General features: G+C 45.9%; 3 protein-coding genes across 3 annotated transcripts; all 3 read right to left on the bottom strand.

Annotated features, from left to right (window-relative positions):
- Positions 1-200: 200 nt before the first annotated feature.
- Positions 201-1,109, bottom strand: LOC26529861. Its single transcript, XM_047013307.1, has 4 exons — positions 914-1,109; positions 580-819; positions 366-528; positions 201-297 (listed from the first exon to the last, which is right to left on the bottom strand). The coding sequence occupies exons 1-4, from the start codon at positions 1,107-1,109 to the stop codon at positions 201-203; spliced, it is 696 nt and encodes a 231-aa protein (XP_046869263.1).
- Positions 1,110-6,653: 5,544 nt separating this feature from the next.
- Positions 6,654-7,514, bottom strand: LOC124461856 (serine/threonine-protein kinase DCLK1). Its single transcript, XM_047013306.1, has one exon. The coding sequence runs from the start codon at positions 7,512-7,514 to the stop codon at positions 6,654-6,656; it is 861 nt and encodes a 286-aa protein (XP_046869262.1).
- Positions 7,515-8,886: 1,372 nt separating this feature from the next.
- Positions 8,887-9,956, bottom strand: LOC6637670. The gene is made up of 4 exons (XM_023179101.2): positions 9,880-9,956; positions 9,639-9,816; positions 9,286-9,580; positions 8,887-9,227 (listed from the first exon to the last, which is right to left on the bottom strand). Exons 1-4 carry the CDS (start codon positions 9,954-9,956, stop codon positions 8,887-8,889), a joined length of 891 nt encoding a protein of 296 aa, XP_023034869.2.
- Positions 9,957-25,761: the final 15,805 nt, after the last annotated feature.

The raw sequence follows: 25,761 nt of genomic DNA, 5'->3' as shown, positions 1-25,761 counted from the left end.
GTCTCTTCCTCCTTACAGACATGACAGAAGCGACTCGTATTTACGCAGGTCTGTTTTAGTTGAGGCACCGATATTGTTTGATGCATCCGATTGGGTGAAAACTATTGACTCGCTTCCATGGCCAGACATCCATCATCGGCATTTTGTGGTTCGTAATAACCATATGGCCCAGCCATATCCACAAGGTTATCAGGTTGTACCTATGAGAATGGTTTTAACCTAAAATTCAAAGAAAATGGAATGGAATGCTTAATGGAACGGAACGGAATGGAACGAATCTCGGTCAACTCTTTTACTCTATTGAATTTCAGGTGCTATCGCATTTAGGCAGCGGCATTTCGAGCTCCATTATTGGCAATACTTACAATTTAAGTTCTTGACACCGCATCTGGAGGCCAAGGTGGACAGTGCACATGCCCACGGTGCATCCATGGCACGTGAGCTCCACATTGGCAGTATGAGTAACCTCACCAAGCGTATTCATTAACCGTAGTATACAGGATTCGGGTAGAACGTAGCAGCCATGACCTAAACAGAGGTAGAAGTAACGAGTAATAATGTCAGAAATGTTATGCTTACCAATCTCCCTGTTCTGGTAGATGACTGTCAACAAGATGCCCTCTTCAAGACGTTGTTGGAGACACTCGGCCTCCATTGCAAAACATTTGCTTGGCTCCTGGGGCAGGCAATTCACATTGATACGATCTGCCTTCAAAACGGGCTTGCAACCCTTGCAAATCGATTGCTGATCGATTTCAGTATAAACGAAGCCAACGTCAGAGCGAATAAAGTTTGAAGTTGTAATTAGAGCTAAACTAGCTAAATAATAACAATAACTTATTGACTAAACCACTTAGTGGCATCTAATGGCACTCCCCGTCCAACTCACTTACTCACCTGCAACTAGGCTGACGCTGGAAGGCTTTGCCATTTGTTGAGCTCAAGCCATAGAAACTGGTGGGACGATTTGGCACTATGGTGATGGGATATGACTTTGAATTACTGATCACACTATCCAAAGAATCGGGATCTGTTTCTATTGGCGGCCTCTTCAGAGGCTGTGTTGATGTGTCAGTGTCAGTGGGCGAGGCCACAGTTGTTGTTTCCATTGTTGTTGCTGTTGTCGGTGTTGGCGTTAAATTGAAATGCATCTGTGAATTGTCAGTGTGTGTCAGGAGGAGGCTCACTTGAATTACTCTAATTAAGGCTAAAATTGTATATAAGCGGCCACTTGGCGTCAGCACAAACTTGTGATAAGTGCAACCCAAGTGCGAAAAAAATCTTCTATGTTTCCAATTTTGTTTTGTTTTCGTTTATAATAAACAAGCTATGAGAATTTATAGTTTCTCTTACACTAGGAGTATATTCATTATCAAAAGGTTTAAAATGAGTTTGAAAGATTTGGGAAAATAAACACTTTTCTTCAAGGATTGAAATTTCATTCGTTAAATTGATTTTAGCAGCTTTTGCAATGACTTTTAGCAGCCTATAAAAGTAAATCATAAATCCATAATTAAGTAATTAACTTTCAAGTTTATCGAAAAGGTTTCTATTTGAACTTTCACTCAGTGAAAAAATTGGAAAAATATCACTAGTCCTTCAATATTAAGGGATTAATTTGCCTATTAAAATGTTTATCGATGTGGACACAAGGAATTGAGAAATCGGACATAAAGGTACTCGTACTTGACTGAATTAGTGGCATTAAAAATTACATTTTAATTTTAATGGCCAGCCACAACGTTTCAATAACAAATGAAATGAAATTTGTATAGATAAATTAATATTGTACATTCGCCTTTCTCATTTTAGCTACTGTTTGTTGCTTCATTGTTGTTATCTAATTTAAAGCCAAATTTAAACCCAATAAGCCAGTTAAAAATACATAAATAAAAACACCAACAACATCGTGGAGAAGAAGAAAAAAAAAAACAATCACACGCACCATTAAAACCGAAAATCAATTTTTTTTGTCCACGTTTCAGATGAAAAAAAAGTAATTTTTTAGCACCTTTTTATGAGCACTCAGATATCTTCAATTAATTGACACCTTAAAAATCCAAACATTTGTTTGTCGATTTTCTCGCTTTTGTTTATTTGTTGTATGCAAAAGGTAAAAGAACGATAACTTTAGCATATGTTTAACAATCTTGTTCACGCCACCGGGTGAACAGCAGAGAGTGAGGGGTAGGGTTTTTTCCAAAACCGAATTCGGTCATACTGAGGAGGGTGACGAAGGGTTCTCCTGTAAATCGCCATATTCAATCCAGTACGAGCATCTAACCCGAACACCAGTTCTTTCATTGCTTTCGATAATATACCTTTTTTCAACCCGAAACATTCTCGTGTGTGTCGGGACATCTAACATGTAACATAAATAGAAATAATCCAGAATTAATCTTAAACGAAGTTCTCGCGCGTTTTAATTGCATTACTCACTCACCAGACCCATGCAGAAATTGGCACCCGCCAATCACTTGAGGCTTATTCGGGTCCTTCCGCCCCTCCACAAACATTGTTCCTTCGAGCCGGATATCCTTCCGCTATTCCAGCTTGCATCGGCGGAATTCCTGATAAGTACAACATTTCTTATTATATCCTATTACAAACTTACAAAAGTGTGAGGTTTCCCGCTCTTCCATAGCGACCTACACACTTCTGTATACTTGTATGTACACCCCTGACCTGTTCCAAGGGTTACATGGTATTATATTTTTGTGTTTAGGAAGTGCATTTTTTTTTTCCATTCTTCGAAATTCTGAGTGTCCAAAAGTCCAATTGCATAGCAATTCATATGTATGTATATACACACATATATATACATACATGTAAAAACAGCTGTTTTCTAACCTGCAAGTAAAGGTGTTTAATCATCGAGAATGAATTTATAAAGTACCACTTACCTTTACTTAAAGTGTAAAGTACACTTCACGGGCTGATCATTAGTCCATCGGCATAAATTATTTATGTCGAATAATTTTTACATCCATACATACATATGTACATACAAATTTTGTTTTAATTTTTGCCGCGGTAACCACACTCATACGTACATACATACATATGTCCACATACAATTTGAATTCAACCACACAAAATTAATTGCAGCCACTCCGATTGGCTTTCCGCAATTTAATAATTCGAAACCTACATAATTAAAGCAGGAAATCGTGATTTTCGTTAAACAGTTTACAATTAATTAAATTCACAAAACATAAAACACGGCAGAACAACTGACTCCCGATCAGTGCTGACACTCAAGTCTCATCAGTGCTGACACTTCAGCCAAGCCGTGACTCGTTCACGACATCCATATTTTCCTTACTGATTTTCGTATTGTGCAAAAATATTTCAATCGACTGATTGAATTTAATTCGCAAAATATTTTCTAAAGAAAAATAAAAACCTTTTATTTATATGGAATTAATATTTTGGCTTGTCTTGGTGCATTTTGATCTTTTCCTCACAGATCCATGAAATTGATCTTGCCCGTTTAATGAATTAATTCCAAGTTTTTTTTTCCTTCGTTGAAAAGTTATCGACACTCCCAATCCTACTGATCTCAATTTTTCCATATTTTTAAATACTCTTATAAATTTTAACATTTTTCCACATTGTATAAATTTTAATATCCAAGTGATTATACATCCTTATAATTATTCCCACAACTGCGAGGAAAATTATAAATCCTTCTAATTTCATTTATGCGATCTTTGCTTATTCATTGTGGTCATTAAAAAGAGGAGACATTTCTCCTTCTCACTCCTTCTCTATCCTTAAATTATATAGTCCACTTACAGCTTCGTTTCGATCTCCTCGCTTGAGAGCTCTAAGTCCACGTTTGTTGCCATTCGATTCGTAATAGTTTAGAGGACACTCTACGATGTCTCTTTCCGACTTTGTTGCCGTGTGCGAGGCATTAACGGCGTTCGAGACTCGCGAGGCCCAGGCTTTAGCTGACGATGTGCCACTCGTCTCTATTAAAATACACTTAGACCAGCTTAAGTCACTTTGGGGCAAAATTCGAGGCAGAGTTTTCACGATGCTATAAAGCCTTAACGGTTCAAAAGAACGACGATAGTCCGAAGCACATAGCTACAATTAAAGCTAAACATGATTATTGTTATATGGTATATGTGCGAGGCGGGACTTTGTTTGGAGAGCGAATCGAGCAGTTGTCCACAAAAATGGCTCCCCCACCAGTCAGGCTCTCCGTCGATTCCACCCATCAAAGCCACACAGTTCCCCCGTGCGAAGTCGTAATCTTTAACGGAGACAGCCTGGCTTGGCCTACATTCCGTGATTTGTTTACCGCGATTTTTATCCATAATCCAAGCCTAATACAAGTGGAGAAACTTTACCACTTAAATTGCAAAACTCGCGGTGAAGCCAGAGCCATTGTTTCTAGGTCACCCTTGACCAATAAAGGGTTCCAGTCCGCGTGGGATAACCTCACTGCGCGATACGAAAATAATCGATTATTGATTATGAGCCAAGCCAAGCAGCTTCTACAGATCCAGCTGTAACACAAGAGTCTGGCAAAGCGTTGAGAGAACTGCAGACCTCAATTCAAGGTTGCTTAACCGGTCTTGAGCTTTCCGGAGCTCGTACAGACAATTGGGATATCCTTCTTATAGCAATCTGTACGAGCAAAATGCCCAAATCCACCCTTCTGTTGTGGGAACAGTCCGTTCCAAATAAGACCGCCGTCTCATCCTGGGACGACCTTAATCGATTCCTAACTGAACGCGGTGGTGTACTAGAGGCCACAGATGTCCTTCAACCAAGCTCTAGCGGTCAGACCTTTCCATCCGTAAGCCGAAAACCTACGGCACGAGCTCAGGCCTTTTCCGCTCAAGTGCAAGAGAGCTCAGCACCTGATGCTTGTATAATTTCGAATCGTGCGTCCTCCGATTCTTCCAGCAGCCTTCATGTAAACGTGGGAAGTTACTTCGCCTCCACTCGCAACACTGGCCTCCTGGGTACTGCGAGGGTAACTATTCATCATCGTGGCCAGCAGTTTCAAATCCGCGCTTTGATTGATATGGGAACCGAAGCGTCCTTTATTTCCCAAAGAATGTTTGAATTGATTAATCCTCCAAGCTGCAAAGTATCAACTAGCATTCGCGGCATTGGGCAATGCGATGCTGGTAGCGGCGACAAAGTGTGCCGCTTACAGATTTCTCCTCCTGACGAACCGCTGCGACGGTTCCAAGCAGTCGCCGTGGTGCTGCCTAGTGTAGCTGAAGCACTTCCGTCCCGCGCCGTCCCGAATAAGGTGAAGCAGGATTCGCTTGACCTTCCGCTCGCTGATCCGCAATTTCACCAAAGAGCTCCTGTGGATTTGGTGCTTGGAGCCGAGCTCCTTCCCACTATCCTTGGGGAACGATCCAGAACGCTGCCATCCCCCATCCTTAGACATGTCCAGCGAGGCAATTGCAACTTGTTGCAAGGGGTGCGGTATGTTCACGCCACCGGGTGAACAGCAGAGAGTGAGGGGTAGGGTTTTTTCCAAAACCGAATTCGGTCATACTGAGGAGGGTGACGAAGGGTTCTCCTGTAAATCGCCATATTCAATCCAGTATGAGCATCTAACCCGAACACCCGTTCTTTCATTGCTTTCGATAATATACCTTTTTTCAACCCGAAACATTCTCGTGTGTGTCGGGACATCTAACATGTCAGTCAGACGCGGATCAAATGACCGCCGCTGAATCGAGTTGCTTGACAGCAAGAAAATACTTTTCAAACTAAACAAAATGGGGAAAAATATGGAAAATAGTGAACAAGAAATAAAAGCGCTGCTGTAAATGAGCTCAGTTACACTCGGAGACACACAAACACACAATGGCAACTTTTGCCACATTGGCAGAGCTGCAGATTCTCACTCTCTCCCTTTCTCTCTCTCTCTATATATCTCTCGTGGCAGATACAAATTACAGTTACGCATACATTTATGTACTAAAGCAATACAAATACAGATACAAAATATACAGATGCAGATCCAAGTTGAGCAGATAAAAATTGTTCAATTGAAATGATTTTTAAATTGAAAATAAAGCGGAAGATAAGCGCGATAAGCTGAGGAGCTGTTATTTATCTGAACTTAATGCCTATATCACTTTTTTTTCTTTTTTTTTTTGATGTGGACACAAAGAATTGGGGAACCAGGCAGACTCTTTAAATGCAGGCGACCTTGAGACTGTCAATATACAAGGGTGGTGTATACGTAATAAATAATATATGTCGGTGGTGTTTGTGTGTGTGTTGTGATTGAGTGTGTGGGTGTGTGTTAAGGTCAGACTGTTTCAGTACGCTGATGAAATTTCTTTTGTTTGATAATAAAACAACGACAAAAAGATTTATTTATAGGAAGAATAATTTAATTTTTTAAACTTTATTTTATCTACTTTTACATCACTCCATTTTATACACATTTATAGTACGATGCGTCGTATACGTGATATCATTTTTTTTTGTTTACCACTTGCTCACGCGGTTTCTGATTGCACTATGTAAATAATTGTCATCGTGTTTCTTTGTTGTGTGAAACCAACGCTATGCGTAATTAATTTTTATAACATTTTGCGCCAATTATTTTGAGAGAGGAAAACCATAAATTTTGTCCACAAAAGGTAAGCTCTATTTACTATTTATGTTTCGCGAAGAAAGGGATGCCTTGCTATATCTGCGACAGTTAGCCGAAATGCGGGTATCTTGTTGAGCATTCCGTCTATACATAATTGGAGTTCGTTACTCAATTGAGATCTTTTAGACGACGGCAAACAAGGAGAGGAATGAAGGGTAGACATAAAAATCTCATCCGAATTAGTTAAGTTATTGCCAAAAGGATACTCATTGCAAACCATATAGAAGAGAGTTACACCCAAGCACCAAATATCGATCCCAAAGTCATATCCACTGTGTTTGACCGTCTCTGGAGGCACAAAGTTTCCTGTGCCACAGCATTCATAGATTTTCTTTCCAGAATAGTATGTGGCCAGGCCAAAATCAGATATTTTCACCGCCGATATTTCAGGGCAAGTGCCATCAGAAGTTGATTTTTTCAATTGAATTACCAAATTCTCGGGCTTAATGTTACGATGAATAATTTTTGAGCGATGTAAATGCATCAGACCTGAGGTTACATCTCTTACGATCTGACGAGCCACTTTCTCCGTAAATGGTCCGTATTGTGACATTAGTTTCGAGACATCGGTATCCAGACACTCTTTAATTATATAGGCTTGCTTTGGTTGCTCAACGCTATAAATCAGTTGAACAATATTCGCATGACCCTGCAATTGACGTATTATCTGAAGCTCTTTGAACTCGCCGCTTCTTATCTGGTCCATATTGTGCTTCTCAACCATTTTTATCAAATACTTTTTGTCTCGCTTGACCTTGCCTTGGCCCTTGAAGACGGTTGAATATCTCGTTCGCGATATTGGCTTACTTACATCGATAAAGAGCCGAATAGCCTGTGGTAAATCCTTTGGCAGTGGACTACCCATATTCGTTGGTTGAGTTTGCCTGCTTAATATCTGTCCCAGTATTCTTAAATAGTTTTTATTCACCTTGTAGTTAATATTCATGAAAGCTTCATACATACAACAGCAGACAATGATGTCGCCGTTCTGAAAGTCGTAATAGTTGAAATCGAAGTGCCATCGGTACGAAAGAGATGGGTAATCCCCGAACTAAGTGGCACATGTGGCCACAAAGCATTCGTCAGAGCCTCTAACATAACATCATGAGTAGGATAAAAGGTGGTCGATACTGTCAGACAGACACCTTCAAAAAGGATATTACCATTACGTAATATACAGATGCGCACACATTGCTTGGATTGTTGCCCTTCAGTTGCATCCTTGGGTATTGCCTTGGCATATTTAGTATATGGTGGTTTTTTGATTACACTCTTATTAACTTTAGGCATTGTTGTAAATAATTACTAAAAACTATGTAGTAACACGTGTAAATAGTAATAGTGTGTATCTCAAAATAATGATAAGCAAATGAGCTATGAAGTGAGCTACTGAACTGTCAGCCTACTGTGGGTTCCTATGCGGTAGTATTTGCTACTTCTCTTCCGTCATACTTTTTGTAAGGGGTCACCAGCAAGATCATAATTTATGACGCACTCAATTGTAAATGACAGTGTGGCGGCTGCCAAAAGTAGCTGAGGTAATTGAATAATCGGCTCCAGTTGCTTCAGCTCGCTAGCCCGTGGACAGTGTTGTGCGATCCATTCAGATACACAGAGCTGAATATTTATTATATACTAAATATCATCCAGACTGCTGCCGTCCCTGCTGGCCGTCAAGTGCAAATTTGTAGGCAATCATGAACCACTTTGTGTACCCGACACCACCTCAATCTTCCGGCTGGTGGGGTTTTGGGGTGTTAATTTGTTTTCAAATCAATTGATGCGTCTATTCTTATCATTCGAAATGATTTACGTTAGTAGTTAGCTTCTTAATGAGACTTTTATATGTTTTTACTAAAATTAGGCAGAAACAAAAGCCGAACATATGTTTTATAAATCCTCTCGAGAATCTCATAGAATCTACATCATTTTGCCGAATTTGGAGTTTAAACAGGAACTTAGTGTGGAAGTTAGTCCTCCTCTTCACAGATGTTCATGAAAAGAGTCTTAGCTAGTTATGTATACAAACCGATTAAGAAATGAACGCGCTTTGATTTCAAATTGCAAAACATAAATTATCTACACAATATCTACGTGTATTTTACATGTTGTCTACGTATCTACACGAAAGCTTTAAAAGCTTATTTTCAATTTAATTAAATAATCTAACGATTCAAATCAGAATTTATCTTGTTAATGGAGTAAAAACTAAATTTTGTCCTATTTTTGAAAAGTTTTTAATTAAACTGCACATTATTTTGCACAAGTTGCAGGAGCTGCTCTTCTGGGGCATTCCATTTGCAACGAGGATATTTATCCTGACAGTGTTGCTGTTTGGGGACTTTGCCTGCCTGTATCGCTTCACCTATGGGTGATTGCTCCAACCAGGCTAACAACCACGACCAATTGGTGGCTCCATCCAGAACATGCTCCACATCGGTAGCCAATCCCTTGCGCACCTGATTCCCAGCCTTGTAGGTCAACGAGCAAATAGCCTTGAGCATACAGACGAAAAGGTTTACATCATTTTCGGATAGAGTCTGCTCCACTGTATTCAAAGCACTCGGCAGACTGAGTTCTGCCAGGATGGAATTGAAATTAAGGATTAATTACTATTAAAAAGTGTCTAAATTTACCCATTCTTTGGCCAGTGTTATTGCGATAAACCAATTTAACTTGATCGAAGAGTTTGAAAAAGTTTTGTTCTTGGTCAAAAGAGCCACGAGTTGTCTCTGTCTCTGTTGTTGACAACATTTCTTCAGCAGACTGTGGTCTAGTAGTATTTCCATTCATATTGTTCATATGTTGTGGTGGTTTATCTGGTACAATGGACTCCAAGCCCATGCTTCGGATTAGATGACCCACCAAAAGACCACCGGCAGCAACCAAACCACAGCTTACCAAGGCAGCAGAGTTAATGACAAGTAAAGGCTTCAAATATTACAATAACTAATAAAGTCCATCTTTATATTCCTATTGGTTGACTTACCCTGGGAGGAGCATTGCGTTTGCGTTTGATGGGCACCTCAAGAAACGGCACTAGATAATCCAAACCCAGGGCTATATCTTTGTTAACCGCATCGAAGGATACCAATTGGAATCCTTGATTGTGATGATGTTGCTGAGATCGCTGATGATGCTGTTGTTGTTGGTATTGCTGCTGGAGGCTAAGTCGCTGCCTCGAAGTTTTCAAAGATTCCTCTTCATACTCACCAGAGACTGATCCTGACATCGATTCCTCTACACTGGCTGCCCAAATCACAACACTACTGGCAAAAAGTGCACTCAGCACATACAACAGCTTCATGTTTCCGCCTTAACTGGTTGTTGTGCTTCGCTTTAGAGTTGACAAACATTTGAAATTTCTTTTTCACTGACTCAAATTTGTCACTTACTTCTGTCGCTTGGCGACGCTTGGCTGCCTTTTGGCAATGATAGCCCTCACCGTCCTAAAGGCGCTTCACACCATGATTGCGCTCAGCCTGTAAGTCGCCTCGAGGTCGCTGCGGTATCTTTTTTTGTCCATTGCATCGGCCCAGATAGGAGCGGCGTAAAGAGCTATCGACCTTGTGACACTCGTCAGCAGTCTTCTACGTCCCTCCTTGGGGCCTCGCGTGTTCATCATTATTTTGAAAGTGACCTTACAGAGACAAGGGCCCTTCGATTCGCGTACTCAAGGTGTTCGCGAAAGCACAGACGGGTGTCCAGCATAACTCCCAGGTATTTGATGGCCCTTAGCGACAGAATCCGGGTGGTGCCGACCCATATCTCGGCCCGTTCAACTAGCTTCCTGCTGCTGATTAGGACCGCCTCGGACTTGTGGGCCGCCAGGTTTAGTCCAGCAGAGCTTAGCCATCGGTCCACACTGGCGACTGCATCTATGCACCACGCCTCTGCATCCTTCAACTCCTTCGCTACCACCACCACTGCTACGTCGTCAGCAAACCCGACGATTTGTGTGTGCGACGGCAGCTGCAGCTTCAGGATACCGAATGCATTGCGCACATCCAATGTAACCACTAGGCAGTATCCGCCCCTCCAACTGGTTGCAGAAATGGCATCCGCCGCAATATTTCCCACCCTGTTTATGGCGTCAGTAGTGGACCGTGCTTTCCTGAAGCCGAACTGCATTTCGGATAAGTCGCCATGTAGTTCGATTTCTTGCTGTATCCGAGCCCCTATGATAGATTCAAGGACCTTTCCTGCGGTATCTATCAGGCAGATAGGCCGGTATGAGGATGCCTCGCCCGGTTGTTTGTTCGGCTTAGGGAGAAGCAATAGGTTCTGGCGTTTCCAAATGCTCGGAAATTTTCGTTCTCGCAGGCACTGATTGTACATCTCCGTGAAGACTTCAGGGACAATGACTCTCCAGTAGAGTAGGACTCGCTTAGAAGAGCTACATCGATTGACTGCTCTCTGATCGTCTGTTGCAGTAGGTCCTGCGCCGCGATGCAGTGGCTCTTTGCTGTTGGAGAGGCCTTACTCCTACCTTATCGCTTAGTACCAGGGTGATATTTTCTCCGAGTGCCTTGATGTCAGTTGCTGGGTCTTTCCGGAGCTCCAGAATCAGCGCGTCGTTTGCAGCACGTCGAACTCTGGAGACGTGCTCGCGGACATGTTGCAGTTTGCCATCCGTGCGCCTGGTCACCATCTTGAGTACTTGGCTATAACAAAGCCCGTCGCTGGCCTCGATTAGAATTGCATCTGGTCTATGCTTGATTTTAGGTTTGGCCTGCATCGAGGAGGCTCCACGTCGAGGCTTTGCGGGGCCGACTGTTGTCCAACCTTGGTTGTCCTCAGTTCTTCCATGATCCACTATTGTATGGCGCGGTTTGTCACCTTGGGGAGTAGGTGGGGCCTGCTGCTGCTGCTGGGAATCCACGGGTTGCCGTTTTTTAGCACGCTGTTTGGGTGCGTGAACGCTCGTCTGCCGCGAGAGCTTTCCAGGCAGTTCAGATGATCCTGGTGCATTGTCTTCGCCTTCGCGCTTTGCCGATGGTGAAGTCTGCGTAGTTTGGGATAGCATGGTCACGGAGGACATTGCGTTAGTCTGCTGCCCACGACTGACACGCTCAGGTGGCGCCTTCGAACAATTGGGACATGCCTCTAAAGCCACTGACTCGATTGGGTGTCCACTGAGCCTGGAGCTGACTTCCGCCTGCAGCTCTTTAAGCCTCTCCACCTTTTCCCGAAGGGAGATAGTAATGGCCCGCTTGCCTCCTTCCTTCTCAGGCTTGATCCTCTCCGAGATCTCCTCCAACAGTACGCCCACTTCTGTTAATTCTTTGCAGACAGGCTGCAATTTTGACCTTTTTGGAGGGGCACAGTCATTTGCAGCTTCTCCATATGGACTCGTGGCGTCCCGCGATCTCTTTGGAGTATCCTCTTGCTGGCTAGCATGGATTGGAGGCGAGTGTAGCAACATTCTGCTACGCCCGAACACCATTAGCTCCTCACTTTCCATTTTCTTCGGCCTGATAACCAGGTATTTCCCCCTGGTAAGCGTTGGGAGTTATACCGCTCCGCTCGGCTTCCTTTTCGATAAATCCAGCAGGCAGCGGGAATATGGGCCACTCGGTGTGCAAAGGTAAAATAAAATTATAAAATAAAAAGAAAATAATTTTAGAATCCTAAATTACCCGCAGCGGATTTGAAGCCCTACCGTGCCAAGGAGTATCGCAGAATTGATTAAATTTCAAATAAAAAAAAAGAATATGAAATTTAATTTTAATTCCTCACAGTGGATTCGAACCGGGTATCAGGCGATAACAGGCAGCTCCGCTGCCAGGTAGACCACCGCCTACGTCACCAAGACTTAGGCTGGTGCGCAACTATGCTGTCAACTGGGTCGACTGTGTCGACTGGGTCGACTCCCAAATGATAGCCCTAGAGAGCTTTCAAAACCGGCTTGGCAGGTCCGCCAACAGCTGGTTATCGCACCAATTGTGTGTTTACTTACAGCGTGGGTGGTTGACAAAACTTATCAAGAGGTGCAACTGGCACCGCACTAACACAAAAACGGAGGAAAAAGTTGGGTGATGCAGAACGAAGGCGCCCCGCACCCCTCCGACAACCAAGAGACCGACGCGGCGGGAGGCCGGGAAAAAAATATGAGTTAAATTTTTCACTTGCGATGCAGACCGGCGGCCGGCGGAACGTGAGTAACACCAAGAGTGAACTGCTACACTAACAAACTATTTAGTTGCAGGACTACGAGATTTACGATCATTTACGATGTTGGTGTGTGTGTGTGTGTGTGTGTGTCTGTCTGCATCTGTTACTTGACTTTACTTTCTGTTGATTCTTTTGTCTCCTTTGTTTCCCTGGATAATATTCCCCTGGATAATATTCTGCTTGAATTTGCCCCTGCGGTCATCAATAAGACATATGTATGTATGTATAGCCTCATATGCATTTCGCAGTCCCGTCCAACTCAATTCTCCGCATCACTGAGCTAAACAAAATCATTGAAATTAGTTGATATGGGCCAGGCCAGTGACCTAGTCGATTGGATAAGCAGTGTGAGTTATTGATATACATATACATACATATATTTAGCATTCCAAAAGCCACTTTGGGTCTGCTTATGGAGCACATCTAAGCATTAGCATATTGTGAGTTTAATTAGCTTTGGCCCAAACGAATGAGCAAAGTACACTGTGAGAAACAATACAAGTAAACAACAACAAATACACACAATCAGTAGGTAAATGCACATTGAAGATTAGTTAGTTACTCCGTATATATATACATATATATATGTATGTAACGTGGTAATTTTGGTGTCTAATTAATTACTTTGGATTTAAATTAACTCCATTTTCATCACAGGGACAACAACCACAAACACAACGACGACGATGATGTCAATGGCAATCCTGTACAGATTGCCTGATTGAGGGGCGTGTCATGGTTCAGAGAATGAGGAATATTGGACGGCTATCACGTTATCTAATTTGTATTCAAAACACACACACACATAGAGAGAGAGAGACAGCAGTGTCAGTGGTTCAACTGATTGAATGATTCCCCATGCCACGCCTTCACAAACACACACACACACACACACATACAGAGACACAGAGTGAGCAAAGAGAGTAAGATAACAAAAAGGATTTTCATTTTCATTTAACTGTCTTAATGTAATTGGAAGTGACAAATGGATTAACAAATTAGATTCTTGGGAGTCAATATATCGAGAATCCTTCAGGATATTTATACTAATGCTTAAACAGATTTTCATTAAAAAATAGAACCAACCAAAACGCTATCTATTTATTTATTTTGTATTTTCAATTTGTATTTCTTCCAATTTGACTCCACCGCACTGGCATTTACTATCCATTTGCAACTGCCAAAACTAGTTCTTTGTTGTCATCGCCACTACCACCACGAAGCAGCACCACCACCTAACCACCACTAACAATGACAACAACATCAGCAACAGCACCAACAACAACAACAACAACTACAGTCATAAACCACAAACACATTTTCAGTTCTACTTCATATGCATAACAAATGAATAACTTTCGTATTATGCCAAAGCAAACACGAATAAACAATTGAAATGATACAAAAATAAATAACAATACAATTGTGCATAACAAAAATAGATTATAAAACAAGAGTACTAATAAAAAAAATTGTCCTCCAAGGATGAGGAGTGTAGTGTATACAAATAGCCAAACCAAATAGTTATTTAACCAAAAATAAAACGGGACCAACTTTTTAGCTTTCGGCTTTCCAAAAAAACAAACCAAAAAAAAAACTGAAAAAAATATAAATAAATAGAACTTGAAAAAAAGAAAGGTATGCAAAAATTTGTATAAAAATGCTGAGGAAAGTGTGCCGCACACACACACACTCACACACACAGCGAACCCTTGACATACGGAACAGTGTTTACAGTGCGGACGCGTCTTCGTCTCCGCTCCCAATTATTCATCTATATTGTGTTTCTACCTGTGAATAAAAGGCTTGAGTTGGTGGTGCAAGTGCCCGCGTTAAGTGTCTACTCGCCAGAATCCAAATCTCGTCCGGCGGTCGTCGAACACCCGGTGACCAGGGCCTGCCGCGTGCACCGGTCCATGAGCCTGCACTTTCCTTGGGTGACCAGGGGGGTGGGAGCTGCTCTGCCTCGTCCCGTTACTTGTGGATGCGTCAGTGTTGGTGTGTGTCGGGTTTGACATTTCTTTCGGTTCCCGCTTTTGTTCCTCTTTGCCCACACAAATTCGTTCCTGCGGGATAGAACCATCAGCTGATACCAGGTTTGCCAGATCAGTAGTTAACTAGCCGTTAACAGCGCCCACTGCGCTAACAGCACGCCTTTTACCACACGATCTGCCTCTGTTAACTGTGCACTCTGTAAACTGTTAACAGTTGGGCACTTTCGATTCTGCATTGCACTTAATCCGATACTCGAACCCGCTCGTAACATAGCTGAGTTCCAGCACCAAGCTACACATCTGCTCGGTGGCGTTGTACGAGTCGCGCAAGTCGCTGGCGCATGGGCCGCTGGTTCAACTCCGCGCTGGGGATTCGTGAATTTCTTGGATTATTTGTTATTTGCAATTGGAACAAAATATAATAAAATAAAATAAATACAACAAAACAAATTTATTTATATATAACAATAACAACTAGCTATTCAATTGTCACCCAATTGAATTCTCCCCCCCACTATACTATACACATATACATATATTCTTTTTTGTTGTTGCTTGCTGTTGCCGGCACCGGTAGGCCAAGGCTCAAATCCGCTGGAAGCATCTGGAAATTAAATATATTTTTTTTTTCCCTTTTGGTTGTTTTTGGTCTCTTATTTATTTTATTTTTTTTAAAATAAATAAAGATCCAGGAAGAAGTTCCCGAGTCGGAGCGGTATAACTCCCATCGCTAGGCAGGGGGAAATACTTGCCCGCCGAGGGAATGCCAGTAGAGCGGACGCCTCCGCCAACAGGGCAAGCGCCAGAACAGCAGGCTGCCTTAAGTCTCGTGGCTCAAAATGTGGCGCTGTCGGTGGCGACTGGTCAAGATGCGACCCCGAAGCGAACTAGAGACTCCCCAACGCATAGTCCTAACAGCGGCGGTAACGTACCCCCAAAAAAATCGAAGGTACAGCCAAAGGTCAAGGCACTGGACGAAATGAGTATCCTCCTGGACTCAATTGCTGTCCACTACTCCAAGGAGAAAGATGCTAGCGGCAAAATAAACCGCAGCATCACAAACACTTTTAGGGAAAAGGTCGCCAGACTGCAAGAACTAGTCGTGGTTGTCAGTGCGATGTTCCACGGTCGAGAACTCCCTGCCACAACAGAGCCGAGGTGCGTATCCTGTAGTAGACCGCCTCCCAAGCGCGTGAGTCGCTACCAGCAAACGGAAGAGGCAGTCCCTCCACTTAAACAGGACAAGCCGACGCAAGTGTCACCCAGAGTAAGGGTCATCAAAGATGCAAAAAAGAAGTCTGCACAGCAGCCTGCTGATAAGCGAGAGGAGCAACCCCACGACCCTGCCCAGAAGGACACCAGTACGTGGCAGCGGGTCGGTGCGTCATCGCGGGCGTCCCGTCACAAATCTGGGGTACCTCGCAGAGTCAAGCCGGAGGCTCTCTTGGTCCAGCCAGCATCGGGCCGCAGCTACAGCGAGGTCTTGGCCATGGTAACGAGGCGCAGTGATGACAAGCTCAAACGCGTATGTGAGCAAGTCGTCAAGGTTCGACGCACCGTCAAAGACGGGTTGTTACTCGAGCTAAAGGGGGCCCCTAAGGACAAGCAGTTCCTGAAGGACGAGCTGAAGCACGTCCTAGGGGATTCAGCCGGAGTACGTGTCCTTGCTCCAACCAAACACGCAATTATTCGCGAACTAGATGAATTGACTGAGCCTCGCGACCTTATTGTCGCACTGGCAAATCAAGCAAGTGTCGACGAGGACTGCTGTACTGTCAGGAGTCTACGCCGCGGGCTCTCCGGGTCCAAAGTCGCAGTCATAAGTGCAGCTGAGACGGTGATGAAGAAGATACTGGCATTAGGCAAAGTCCGTGTTGGATGGTCCTGTTGCCGTATAAAGGAGCTGGACGAGCTGCCTAAGCGTTGCTACCGCTGTCTCAGGGCTGGCCATATATCGGCGAAGTGCCCCAGCCAAGTGGATAGGTCCAACTGCTGCCTGAGGTGTGGAGCGGAAGGACACAAAGCCGCGAGCTGTGGATTAAAAGACCCCACCTGCTTCCTGTGCCAAGAGGAGGGCCTTCAGCCTACGAACCACTTTGCGGGCAGTCATCGGTGCCCCCTTAATGGAACAAAGAGGCAACCACGGGCCCATCAATGATGCGCCTAAAATTCATCCAAGTGAACCTTAATCACTGTGCCGTCGCGCAGGATCTCCTCCATCAGACGGTTCGGGAAGGCGGCTACGACTTGGCCCTAGTCAGTGAGCCGTATAGAACGGAGAGGAACGCCGACTGGGTATCCGACATCAACGGAAAGGCTGCTATTTGGTCCTGCGGGACTATCAGGCTCCCAATTGAGGAAGTCGCCCAGATGGAGGGCTTCGTCCGGGCAAAAATTGGAGGGTACTGGGTCTATAGCTGCTACCTGCCTCCCAGCTACACCCTAGAGAGGTTTGGATGTACCATCGACGCCATTTCTGTCGACGCCAGGGGCCGCCAAGGTGTCATCATTGGCGGTGACTTTAATGCTTGGGCAACTGAATGGGGTAGTACTCGCTCCGACGCACGGGGCCGCCTTTTGCTCGAGTGTTTCTGCAATCTCAGTGTCTCGCTGCTCAATTCCGGCTCAAGATTCACTTTCAGTAGAGCCGGTGCAGGATCCATTGTCGACCTTACGTTCGCCAGTGACTCCATAGCTTCACAGTCGAATTGGGAAGTTGGGCGTCACTACACCGGTAGCGACCACGAGGCCATTGTCTTCACCGTTGGGACAACCATGCCACGAGCTGAGCGAACGCCTCCCACCGGGAAAAGCTACAAGTTTGAGTCCTTAAACTTGTACACGTTTAGCAGAGTGTTGGAGAGTTTACGTGATGCACGCCTAGGAGATGCAGACACGGCAGCGAACTCTTTCATGTCGACACTGGAGAGGGCCTGTGATGAGAGTATGTCCCAGCGCAAGGCATACAGAAGGCACCACAAACCAGTCTGTTGGTGGAATGACAGTATCGCCGACGTTCGCCGCAGATGCTTCCGCGCGAGGCGCATGTACCAGCGTGCTAGAGGGACGCTAGCCTTCTCAGACCTATATCTGGAATACAAGCAGTGCTGCAAGGCTCTCAAAAAGGCGATCAAAGACAGCAAACGCGAGTGCTTCCTGGCCCTATGCGACTCCGCAGAGCAGGACCCATGGGGTAAGGCATACCAGACTGTCGTGAAGCGCTTGCATATAGACAAGACTCCGGCACCAAAGGACGCCCCGACTGTAAGGGGCATAGTAGACACCCTCTTCCCTCAAATCGTGGACGAATTGCCTGTCCTGCATCCCCCGCTTCACCCACAAATAGAAGAATGCACAGTGGACGAGGTACTCAACATAGTCCGGAATCTTAAACCTGCGAAGGCTCCGGGCCCCGACGGAATCACTAACCAAATGCTAAAGATCGCGGTGTCGTTACAGGCTGAGTCCTTTGTGGACTTGTACAACAAGTGCATGAGGGAAGGCGCGTTCCCATCCAGATGGAAAAAGCAGAACCTAATCTTGCTTACGAAACCAGGGAAAACTTCTCTCGATGCGTCTTCATTCAGGCCGATCTGCCTCCTGGACTCGGCAGGTAAAGTTCTAGAGTCTCTAATTTGCGCAAGGCTTAGCTCAGCCATCCAAGCCAACGGAGGACTTGCGGAGCAGCAGTTCGGTTTCCGGAAGGCTAGGTCCACAACTGATGCCATTGCACGCGTGGTTAATATTGCGGCGGACGCGATCGCCGGTGCTAGATGGAAAGGGGGGTCGAAAGAGTACTGTCTGGTAACCACCCTAGACATAAAAAACGCCTTCAACTCGGCCAGATGGAGCCGTATCCTAGTCGCATTAGCCGATTTTGGAGTCCCACACTACCTCCTCAGTTGTGTGCGACAATATTTCCAAGGAAGGACCATCTGCTACACCACAAATGATGGCCCAGTAGTGCGGACAGTGTCTGGAGGAGTGCCCCAAGGCTCGGTGCTGGGACCTTTACTCTGGAATACAATGTACGACGGAGTCTTACGCCTGCAGTTTCCGCCTGGCACCCACATCACAGGGTTCGCGGACGACATAGTCCTTGCCGTGGTCGCTAAGACCGTCAAGGAAGTTGAGGAACGCTCGAATGCCGCCATTAGAAGCGTCGAGCAGTGGCTCCAGGCCGCCGGCCTCCAGTTGGCAGCTCACAAGACGGAGGCAGTGCTTATCAGCAGCAGAAAGACTGTGGAATCCGCAAAAGTACGGGTGGGCAGCGCTGTGATTGAATCCAAGAGGGCTATCAAATATCTCGGCGTTCTACTGGACACAAGGCTCAGTTTTAGGGAGCATCTGCAACATGCTGGAGAAAAAGCAGCCAAATCCGCACACGCTTTATCGCGCATCCTCTTAAACACGCGCGGCCCGAGGCAGGGACGACGGCTACTGCTCTCGAGCGTCACCACATCGACGGCGCTTTACGCAGTACCAGCGTGGATCGACGGCATGAGAGTGAAAAGCTACCGACGAGGACTCGAAGCAACCCACCGGCTAAGCGCGATAAGAGTCTGCAGTGCATTCCGCACGATCTCGGATGACGCGGCGCTCGTTATCGCAGGAATGATGCCGATCGAAGATCAGGCAGCGATCATCGAAGCAGTCGCTAAGGCCAGACGAGGTAGCTCAGTAGGACCGGGAGAAACACGCAGTCTAGCGCGGCAACATAGTATACGGAGGTGGCAAGAGCGCTGGGACACCTCGACCAAGGGAAGGTGGACGCACACGCTCATCCCTGACATTAGCGCGTGGGTCCTGCGCAAACACGGCGAGGTAAACTATTACCTGACTCAACTGCTGAGTGGTCACGGCTGCTTCAGGACGTATCTGAAGAGATTCGGCCACGAAACTTCGGACGAATGCACCTGGTGCGGCAGCGGAATACCCGAAGACGCCGAGCATGTTTTGCTGCATTGTCCCAGATTTGAAGCGGCGAGAATCTCCATGGAGTGCGCAATGGGGCATCGCGCAACACTGGAAAATTTGACCAGGCTGATGGTCGCTAATCCCCGAGCCTGGGAGGCCGTCAGTACTTTCGCGTCGGTGGTGATGAAGGAGCTCAGGAGGCTCGAGCGTCAGAGGCACGAGGAATGATCGCCCAGGGCCCTGCGAAGCAGTACCCAAAAGTAGTCCCGTTTGACCCTGTATTCCTCCCCCCTCTAACTTCACGAGTGTACTGTATTGTTCTCTCCTTGATTTGTGATGCTTAAATTTATTGTTATTATATTCTTTTTTATATATGTTACGTTAATAAGTTGTTATGTACGAGTAATAAATGGAATTAAAAAAAAAAAAAAAAAAAAAAAAAAACACACAGCGAACCCGATATACAGTGATAGATAGTCTGAGTTCGCGGTTGTCTTTGCGGATGCTCCCAGTTTTGAGTGTAAAAATCGCCTCCAAAGAATCTGTGAATCGTGGAATCTGTTTAGGACTTGCTTCGGAGTGTCTAGCTACGTACCACTGTTGTGTCTGCGCCTCAACGCGGTGCTGGCCAAATCATTCGTTGTATCCCCATAAGTTTGGACCGTCATTGGCCAAGGGGGGCGGCGTTTCTCTCTTGCTTACTGGTTTTCCCGCCTCTCATCCTCTGGACTCCTGCCTGTGTGAGTGTGTCGTGGAATTATCCGCAAATTTCCCCAGGCCGTTCCACATTTCTTGTTGCTGCAAGAGGTGCTTCTTCTTCTCCGATCGTTTGTCAGCTGACCAAGGCCAGTGTTGGGAAACGCAGGGGTCGGGCCCTTGTATCTGACAGAGGGCGCCAGGGAGTTTTTGGGCGCCAATTTGAAAATTCAAATTCAAATTTTAAAGTAACGGATAGCGCCTGACTGTTAAACCTTGTCTCAGTAGTGCCAATCTAGTATGGTTGGTGCGAATTCTGCTGAGGCAACGGAAGAGGCTGCTTTCAGGAAGAGCTCACGTCTGGGCCGGACTCCGCCCCGGGTTACAGCTCCTCAAGAGAATGGCCAGCAACTAATTGTGTCACCAGCGTCAACGCAAAGAGTCGAGTGCTCGGATGCGGCACCGGTAGCTCCACTGGCATCGAATATCCCTGAGCTCGACGAATTGGGTAAGCTCCTCGGGGATTTAGTAGAGGTGTTCATGACAAAGGCCGTCCGACACGTCAATGTCAACACCAAACAAGCCATCACGAGAATGAAGGAGCTGCAAGAACTCCTGTGCCAAAAGGTGTTCGACGGCCAGCTGACCGTCTGCAATGAGAGAAAGTCTGCTGAGTCAGATCAAGCGCCCGGCGTGGCCATGGCCGTGAGTAGACTCCGTGGTAAGCCCCCAATCGGCGATTCTCCTAAACGCCCAAGGGATGAAGTGGTGACTCAAAGCTATGTGCCAGCAAAAAAGCAAAAAAGTGCACATATTGGTGAGATCAGTACTGCAAAAGAGCCTGCTGCTGGCGGTGCCGAATGGCACGTAGTAGCTCCAAAACCGAGAAGGCATACAAAGCAGAGGCAGCGACCAAATGCTATCATCGTCGAAAAGAAGGGCGACATGTCATATAGTGACATCCTAAAACTGGTGACACGGAGCGAGGATGCAAAGCTCAAAGCCGTTGGCGAATGTGTCCAAAAAGTGAGAAAAACAGCAAGGGGCGACCTTCTTCTAGAGATCAAGGGTAGTGCCGATAATTTGCAGCGGATTAAAGGAGATATCGATGTGGCACTGAATGGCAAGGCAGAAGCCCATACCCTCACCCACCGTACCCGGCTGGAGATTCTAGACATGGACGATGAAACTACCGTAGACGAGATAATCAATGCGATTTCTGCCGAACTGAGCATAAATCTACCCCATGATGCTGTAAAGAGTCTGCGTCCGCTGCGCTCGGGGACTCAGAAAGCCATTCTGTGTATCCCAGCACACGTGGCGGAGATTTTGCTTAAAGCTGGTACCGTTAAAGTAGTTTTTAACGTATGCAGGATCCGCATAAATGAGACCCCAGTGAGGTGCTATAAGTGCCTGGAAATTGGGCATATCGCAGCCAGATGCAATAGGCGAGTCGACAGAAGCAAGTGGTGCCTGAGATGTGGGCAGAACGACCACAAGATAAAAGAGTGCCACAACAAGGCTAAATGTTTTTTGTGCCTAGAAAAGGGCCTTGACCAATTGGACCACGTTTCCGGCGGCCAGAATTGCCCTGCATGGACCAAGAAAAGTCCCAAGACGGTGTCCCACCACAAAGAAGATTAGATTTTTACAGATAAATCTAAATCATTGCGAGGCGGCGCAAGCATTGCTAACGCAAACAGTGCTTGAGTTAAACACAGACGCGGTGTTAATTAGCGAACCTTATAGGTGTAGCGAGGACAGCAACTGGAGCAGGAGCCTCTCATCCAAGGCGGCTATCTGGACGTGCAACGTGCGGTCGCAGCGTTGCTCGCAGTATTCTGTGTGGGCAGCTGAGCATTTTGTGCGTGCTCATATAAATGACTTCTGGGTCTACAGCTGCTATTTGCCACCAAGCCTCTCGCTGGAAGGCTATAGTAAGTCATTGGACGATCTGATTACGGATATAAGAAACCACAACCGCGTTATTGTTGGCGGCGACTTCAACGCGTGGGCGGTAGAGTGGGGCAGCCCCTTTACCAATGCAAGAGGGCGTGTACTTTTAGAGACGTTTGCTGCCGCAGACGTTGTCCTATTAAACAGCGGCTCCCAATTTACGTTCAGGCGCGCAGGAATGGGATCAATTATAGATCTCACTTTCACCAGCAGCGGCCTTTATCCATCGTCGTCATGGAAAATAAGCGATACTTATACTGCAAGTGACCACGAGGCCATCGTTTTTGCAGTGGAAGAACCTGGCCGCCCACCAAATGCTAATGATACTCAAGATAAAAAATATAAGATAAACACGCTTAACTTGCAGGAATTTACAGCGGCACTCAATAGCTGCGACTGGGAACAGGATGAAGCAGAGGTTATGGCTCACCGTATCTCCAAAATGGTCGAGAGAGCATGCGATGCGGGCATGCAGCAATGTGGTGCATACACAAGGCACCACAAGTCTGTATATTGGTGGAATCAAAACATCAGCGATTTGCGAAAAATGTGTCTTGCAGCCAGGAGACGATACCAAAGGGCTAGACGCCGTGATGCTGAAAACTGGCCGCAGCTGCAGCACGAATTTAGCTCGGCAAGGACGACATTAAAGCACACTATTTGGGCAACTAAGAGGGAAATTTTCTAAGACTATGTGACTCAGCAGAGCAAGACCCCTGGGGAAGGCGTATAAAATCGTCGTAAAGCGCATATATGCAAATAGAAATCACACACCTTTAGAAGCGGAGCAACTTAGCTCCATAGTCACAGAATTATTCCCGCGTAAGGATAACTCACTCCATAGTAGACGTCCCGCCACACCAGCTGCAGGAAGTTATGTCACTGAACCTGTGTCAATACAGGAAATCGTGGCCGCAACAAGCCAACTAAAGCCGAGTAAGGCACCAGGACCAGATGCCATCCCCAACCGGGCCCTCAAACTGGCAATGGCGCTGCGCCCAGACTCATTTTTGGAGACATACAATAAATGTCTAGATGAAGGAGTTTTCCCCACGATCTGGAAACGGCAAAAATTGTTCTGATCCCGAAACCAGGGAAACCCGCAGGAACGGCCTCATCTTACAGGCCCATCTGCCTGGTGGATACTATGGGGAAAGTTCTAGAGGGTCTTATATGTACCCGGCTTCACAGAGCTATAAGTGCCGGAGGGGACCTATCATCCAATCAATTTGGATTTCGCAAAGCCAAATCGACGGTCGACGCCATTGGCAAGGTTGTCAGTATAGCCGCGGCAGCCATAGAAGGCACTCGATGGAAGCTTGGGACGAAGGAGTACTGTCTGATTGTCACGCTAGATGTTAAAAATGCTTTCAATACTGCAGACTGGGATGTATTTTGGATGCATTATATAACTTTGGAGTCCAGAGTATCTACGCGCAATTATCTGGAGCTACTTCGAGGACAGGCAACTGTGCTTCAGCACAACAAACGGCCAATCATCATACTCGGTTTCCGCAGGGGTACCCCAAGGCTCCGTTTTGGGGCCGCTGTTGTGGAACATTATGTATGACGGGATCCTTCGCTTGAACCTGCCGGCTGGCTGCGAAACCGTTGGATATGCTGACGATGTAGCTCTGGTCATAGTGGCAAAAGAAGTCGCGAAAGCGGAGGCGTTGGCGAACGAGGCGATCTTGCTCATCACAGAGTGGCTGCGTTCGGTGGGCCTACAACTAGCAGCTCACAAAACGGAGCTTGTCCTAATAAGCAGCAGGAAACGGGTCGAGACGGCATCGGTCAGTGTACAGGGCTCTATCATATGCTCGAAGCGGGCTATTCGGTACCTTGGAGTTTGGCTGGATACGCGGCTATGCTTTCGAGAACATCTGGAGCATGTGCACGCAAAGGCTCTGGAGTCAGCGAGGGCTTTAGCGAGAATCATGCTGAACACCCGCGGCCCCAGACAAGAAAGAAGACTGCTACTCTCTAGCGTTACAACATCCATCATTCTCTACGCGGCACAGGTATGGGCAGATGCAGTAAAGACAGAGAGCTATACCAGAGGTATCCGGGCAGCATATCGTCTCAGCGCGCTCAGGGTATGTTGCGGTTTCAGGACCATCTCCGACGACGCCGCACTGGTTATTGCGGGAATGGTTCCGATCGAGCTACAGATAGAGAAGCTCGACTAGTAGCATCTTCGCTTGAGGATGGGCCATCTAGGAGGGAGAAGAGGGCTGACGCTAGAAGGAGAAGTATAGCCACCTGGCAGCAGAGTGGGATCAATCCTCCAAGGGGCGTTGGACCCACAGAATGATTTCAGATGTACGTGCGTGGATTGGTAGGCAACACGGTGCCGTAAATTTCCATCTTACGCAATTCATCAGTGGGCATGGATGTTTTAGGTATTACCTACACCGTTTGGGACACGACGCATCCCCCTTCTGCCCGTCCTGCGGGGACGCGTCATTGAAGATGCAGAGCATGTAATGTTGAATGCAATCGCTTCTCTGGCGAACGGGAAGTGCTATTCCAAGAAGTGGGTACCACCCTTACAGTTGATAACCTGATAGAGGAGATGATCTCGAGTCCACGTAAGTGGGACGCGGTAAACTCCTTCGCAGCTAACGCGATGCGCGATCTGCGATTAGCCGAACGCCGGAGGGCAGGGGTGGAGGTACGGCATTAAAAACAACTCGACTGCTGTGAAGCATTACCTTTCGGCCGTCCCGCAGCAGTTCTTGTCATTTTTCTTGTATATTACTGTAGTGTACGTATTGTATCTTAATGTATTGTACGTATACTGTATGTTGCCTCACTGTTATATGTAATTAATTTGTTAAATAAATAGAATTAAAAAAAAAACACACAGCGAACCCAAGTGCAACAATAAAGTGCCAGGAGAAGCTAGCTTGAGGCGGAGGTCGCCACATTTTGGGTAATGCAAAATTACATTATAACGGCATAAATTTAAATAAATGCCGGTCTCGGATTTTTATGCATTTTTATCGCATAACAAATACTTTTGTTACTCCTTGCCACCAACGATCCAACCAGGAACGGAGAGAGAGAGAGAGAGAGAGTGAACCTCTAATGATCCACATAACGCCCCCCAAATCTGTAGTGCGGCTGCTGCAGCAGTCAGCTAGTGAAATTTCCTTCCGTTTTATTTTTTTTTTTGGTTCCTTTGCTAGAACGCGAAAGCTTTCATTGGCATGCCAGACAATGTAGACCCACGTATGAGTTGTGAGTGGGTGAGTGTGAATCCCCCGGTTTTATTTGTATGCCCCTAAAATTATGCAAAGTAATCCTGTCTGGCGCTTCTCCTACGCCTACACCAATACCAACTTGAAATTCTATCCGAGAGCCATGTAAGTA

The sequence above is a fragment of the Drosophila willistoni genome, unplaced genomic scaffold (assembly GCF_018902025.1).
Source record: "Drosophila willistoni isolate 14030-0811.24 unplaced genomic scaffold, UCI_dwil_1.1 Seg701, whole genome shotgun sequence".
NCBI classification, from domain to species: domain Eukaryota; kingdom Metazoa; phylum Arthropoda; class Insecta; order Diptera; family Drosophilidae; genus Drosophila; species Drosophila willistoni.
This window is presented reverse-complemented; position numbering and strand designations above follow the sequence as displayed.

Excerpts from the sequence above, each read along its gene's own strand:
- LOC26529861 (XM_047013307.1), bottom strand. The coding sequence starts at position 1,109 with ATGGAAACAACAACTGTGGCCTCGCCCACTGACACTGACACATCAACA. Across the intron at positions 820-913 it reads AAATGGCAAAGCCTTCCAGC|CTAGTTTAGCTCTAATTACA; the intron begins GTCAGCCTAGTT and ends GTTATTATTTAG. Across the intron at positions 529-579 it reads CTACCAGAACAGGGAGATTG|GTCATGGCTGCTACGTTCTA; the intron begins GTAAGCATAACA and ends ACCTCTGTTTAG.
- LOC124461856 (XM_047013306.1), bottom strand. The coding sequence starts at position 7,514 with ATGGGTAGTCCACTGCCAAAGGATTTACCACAGGCTATTCGGCTCTTT.
- LOC6637670 (XM_023179101.2), bottom strand. The coding sequence starts at position 9,956 with ATGAAGCTGTTGTATGTGCTGAGTGCACTTTTTGCCAGTAGTGTTGTG. Across the intron at positions 9,581-9,638 it reads AACGCAATGCTCCTCCCAGG|CCTTTACTTGTCATTAACTC; the intron begins GTAAGTCAACCA and ends TAATATTTGAAG. Across the intron at positions 9,228-9,285 it reads TAACACTGGCCAAAGAATGG|AACTCAGTCTGCCGAGTGCT; the intron begins GTAAATTTAGAC and ends CCATCCTGGCAG.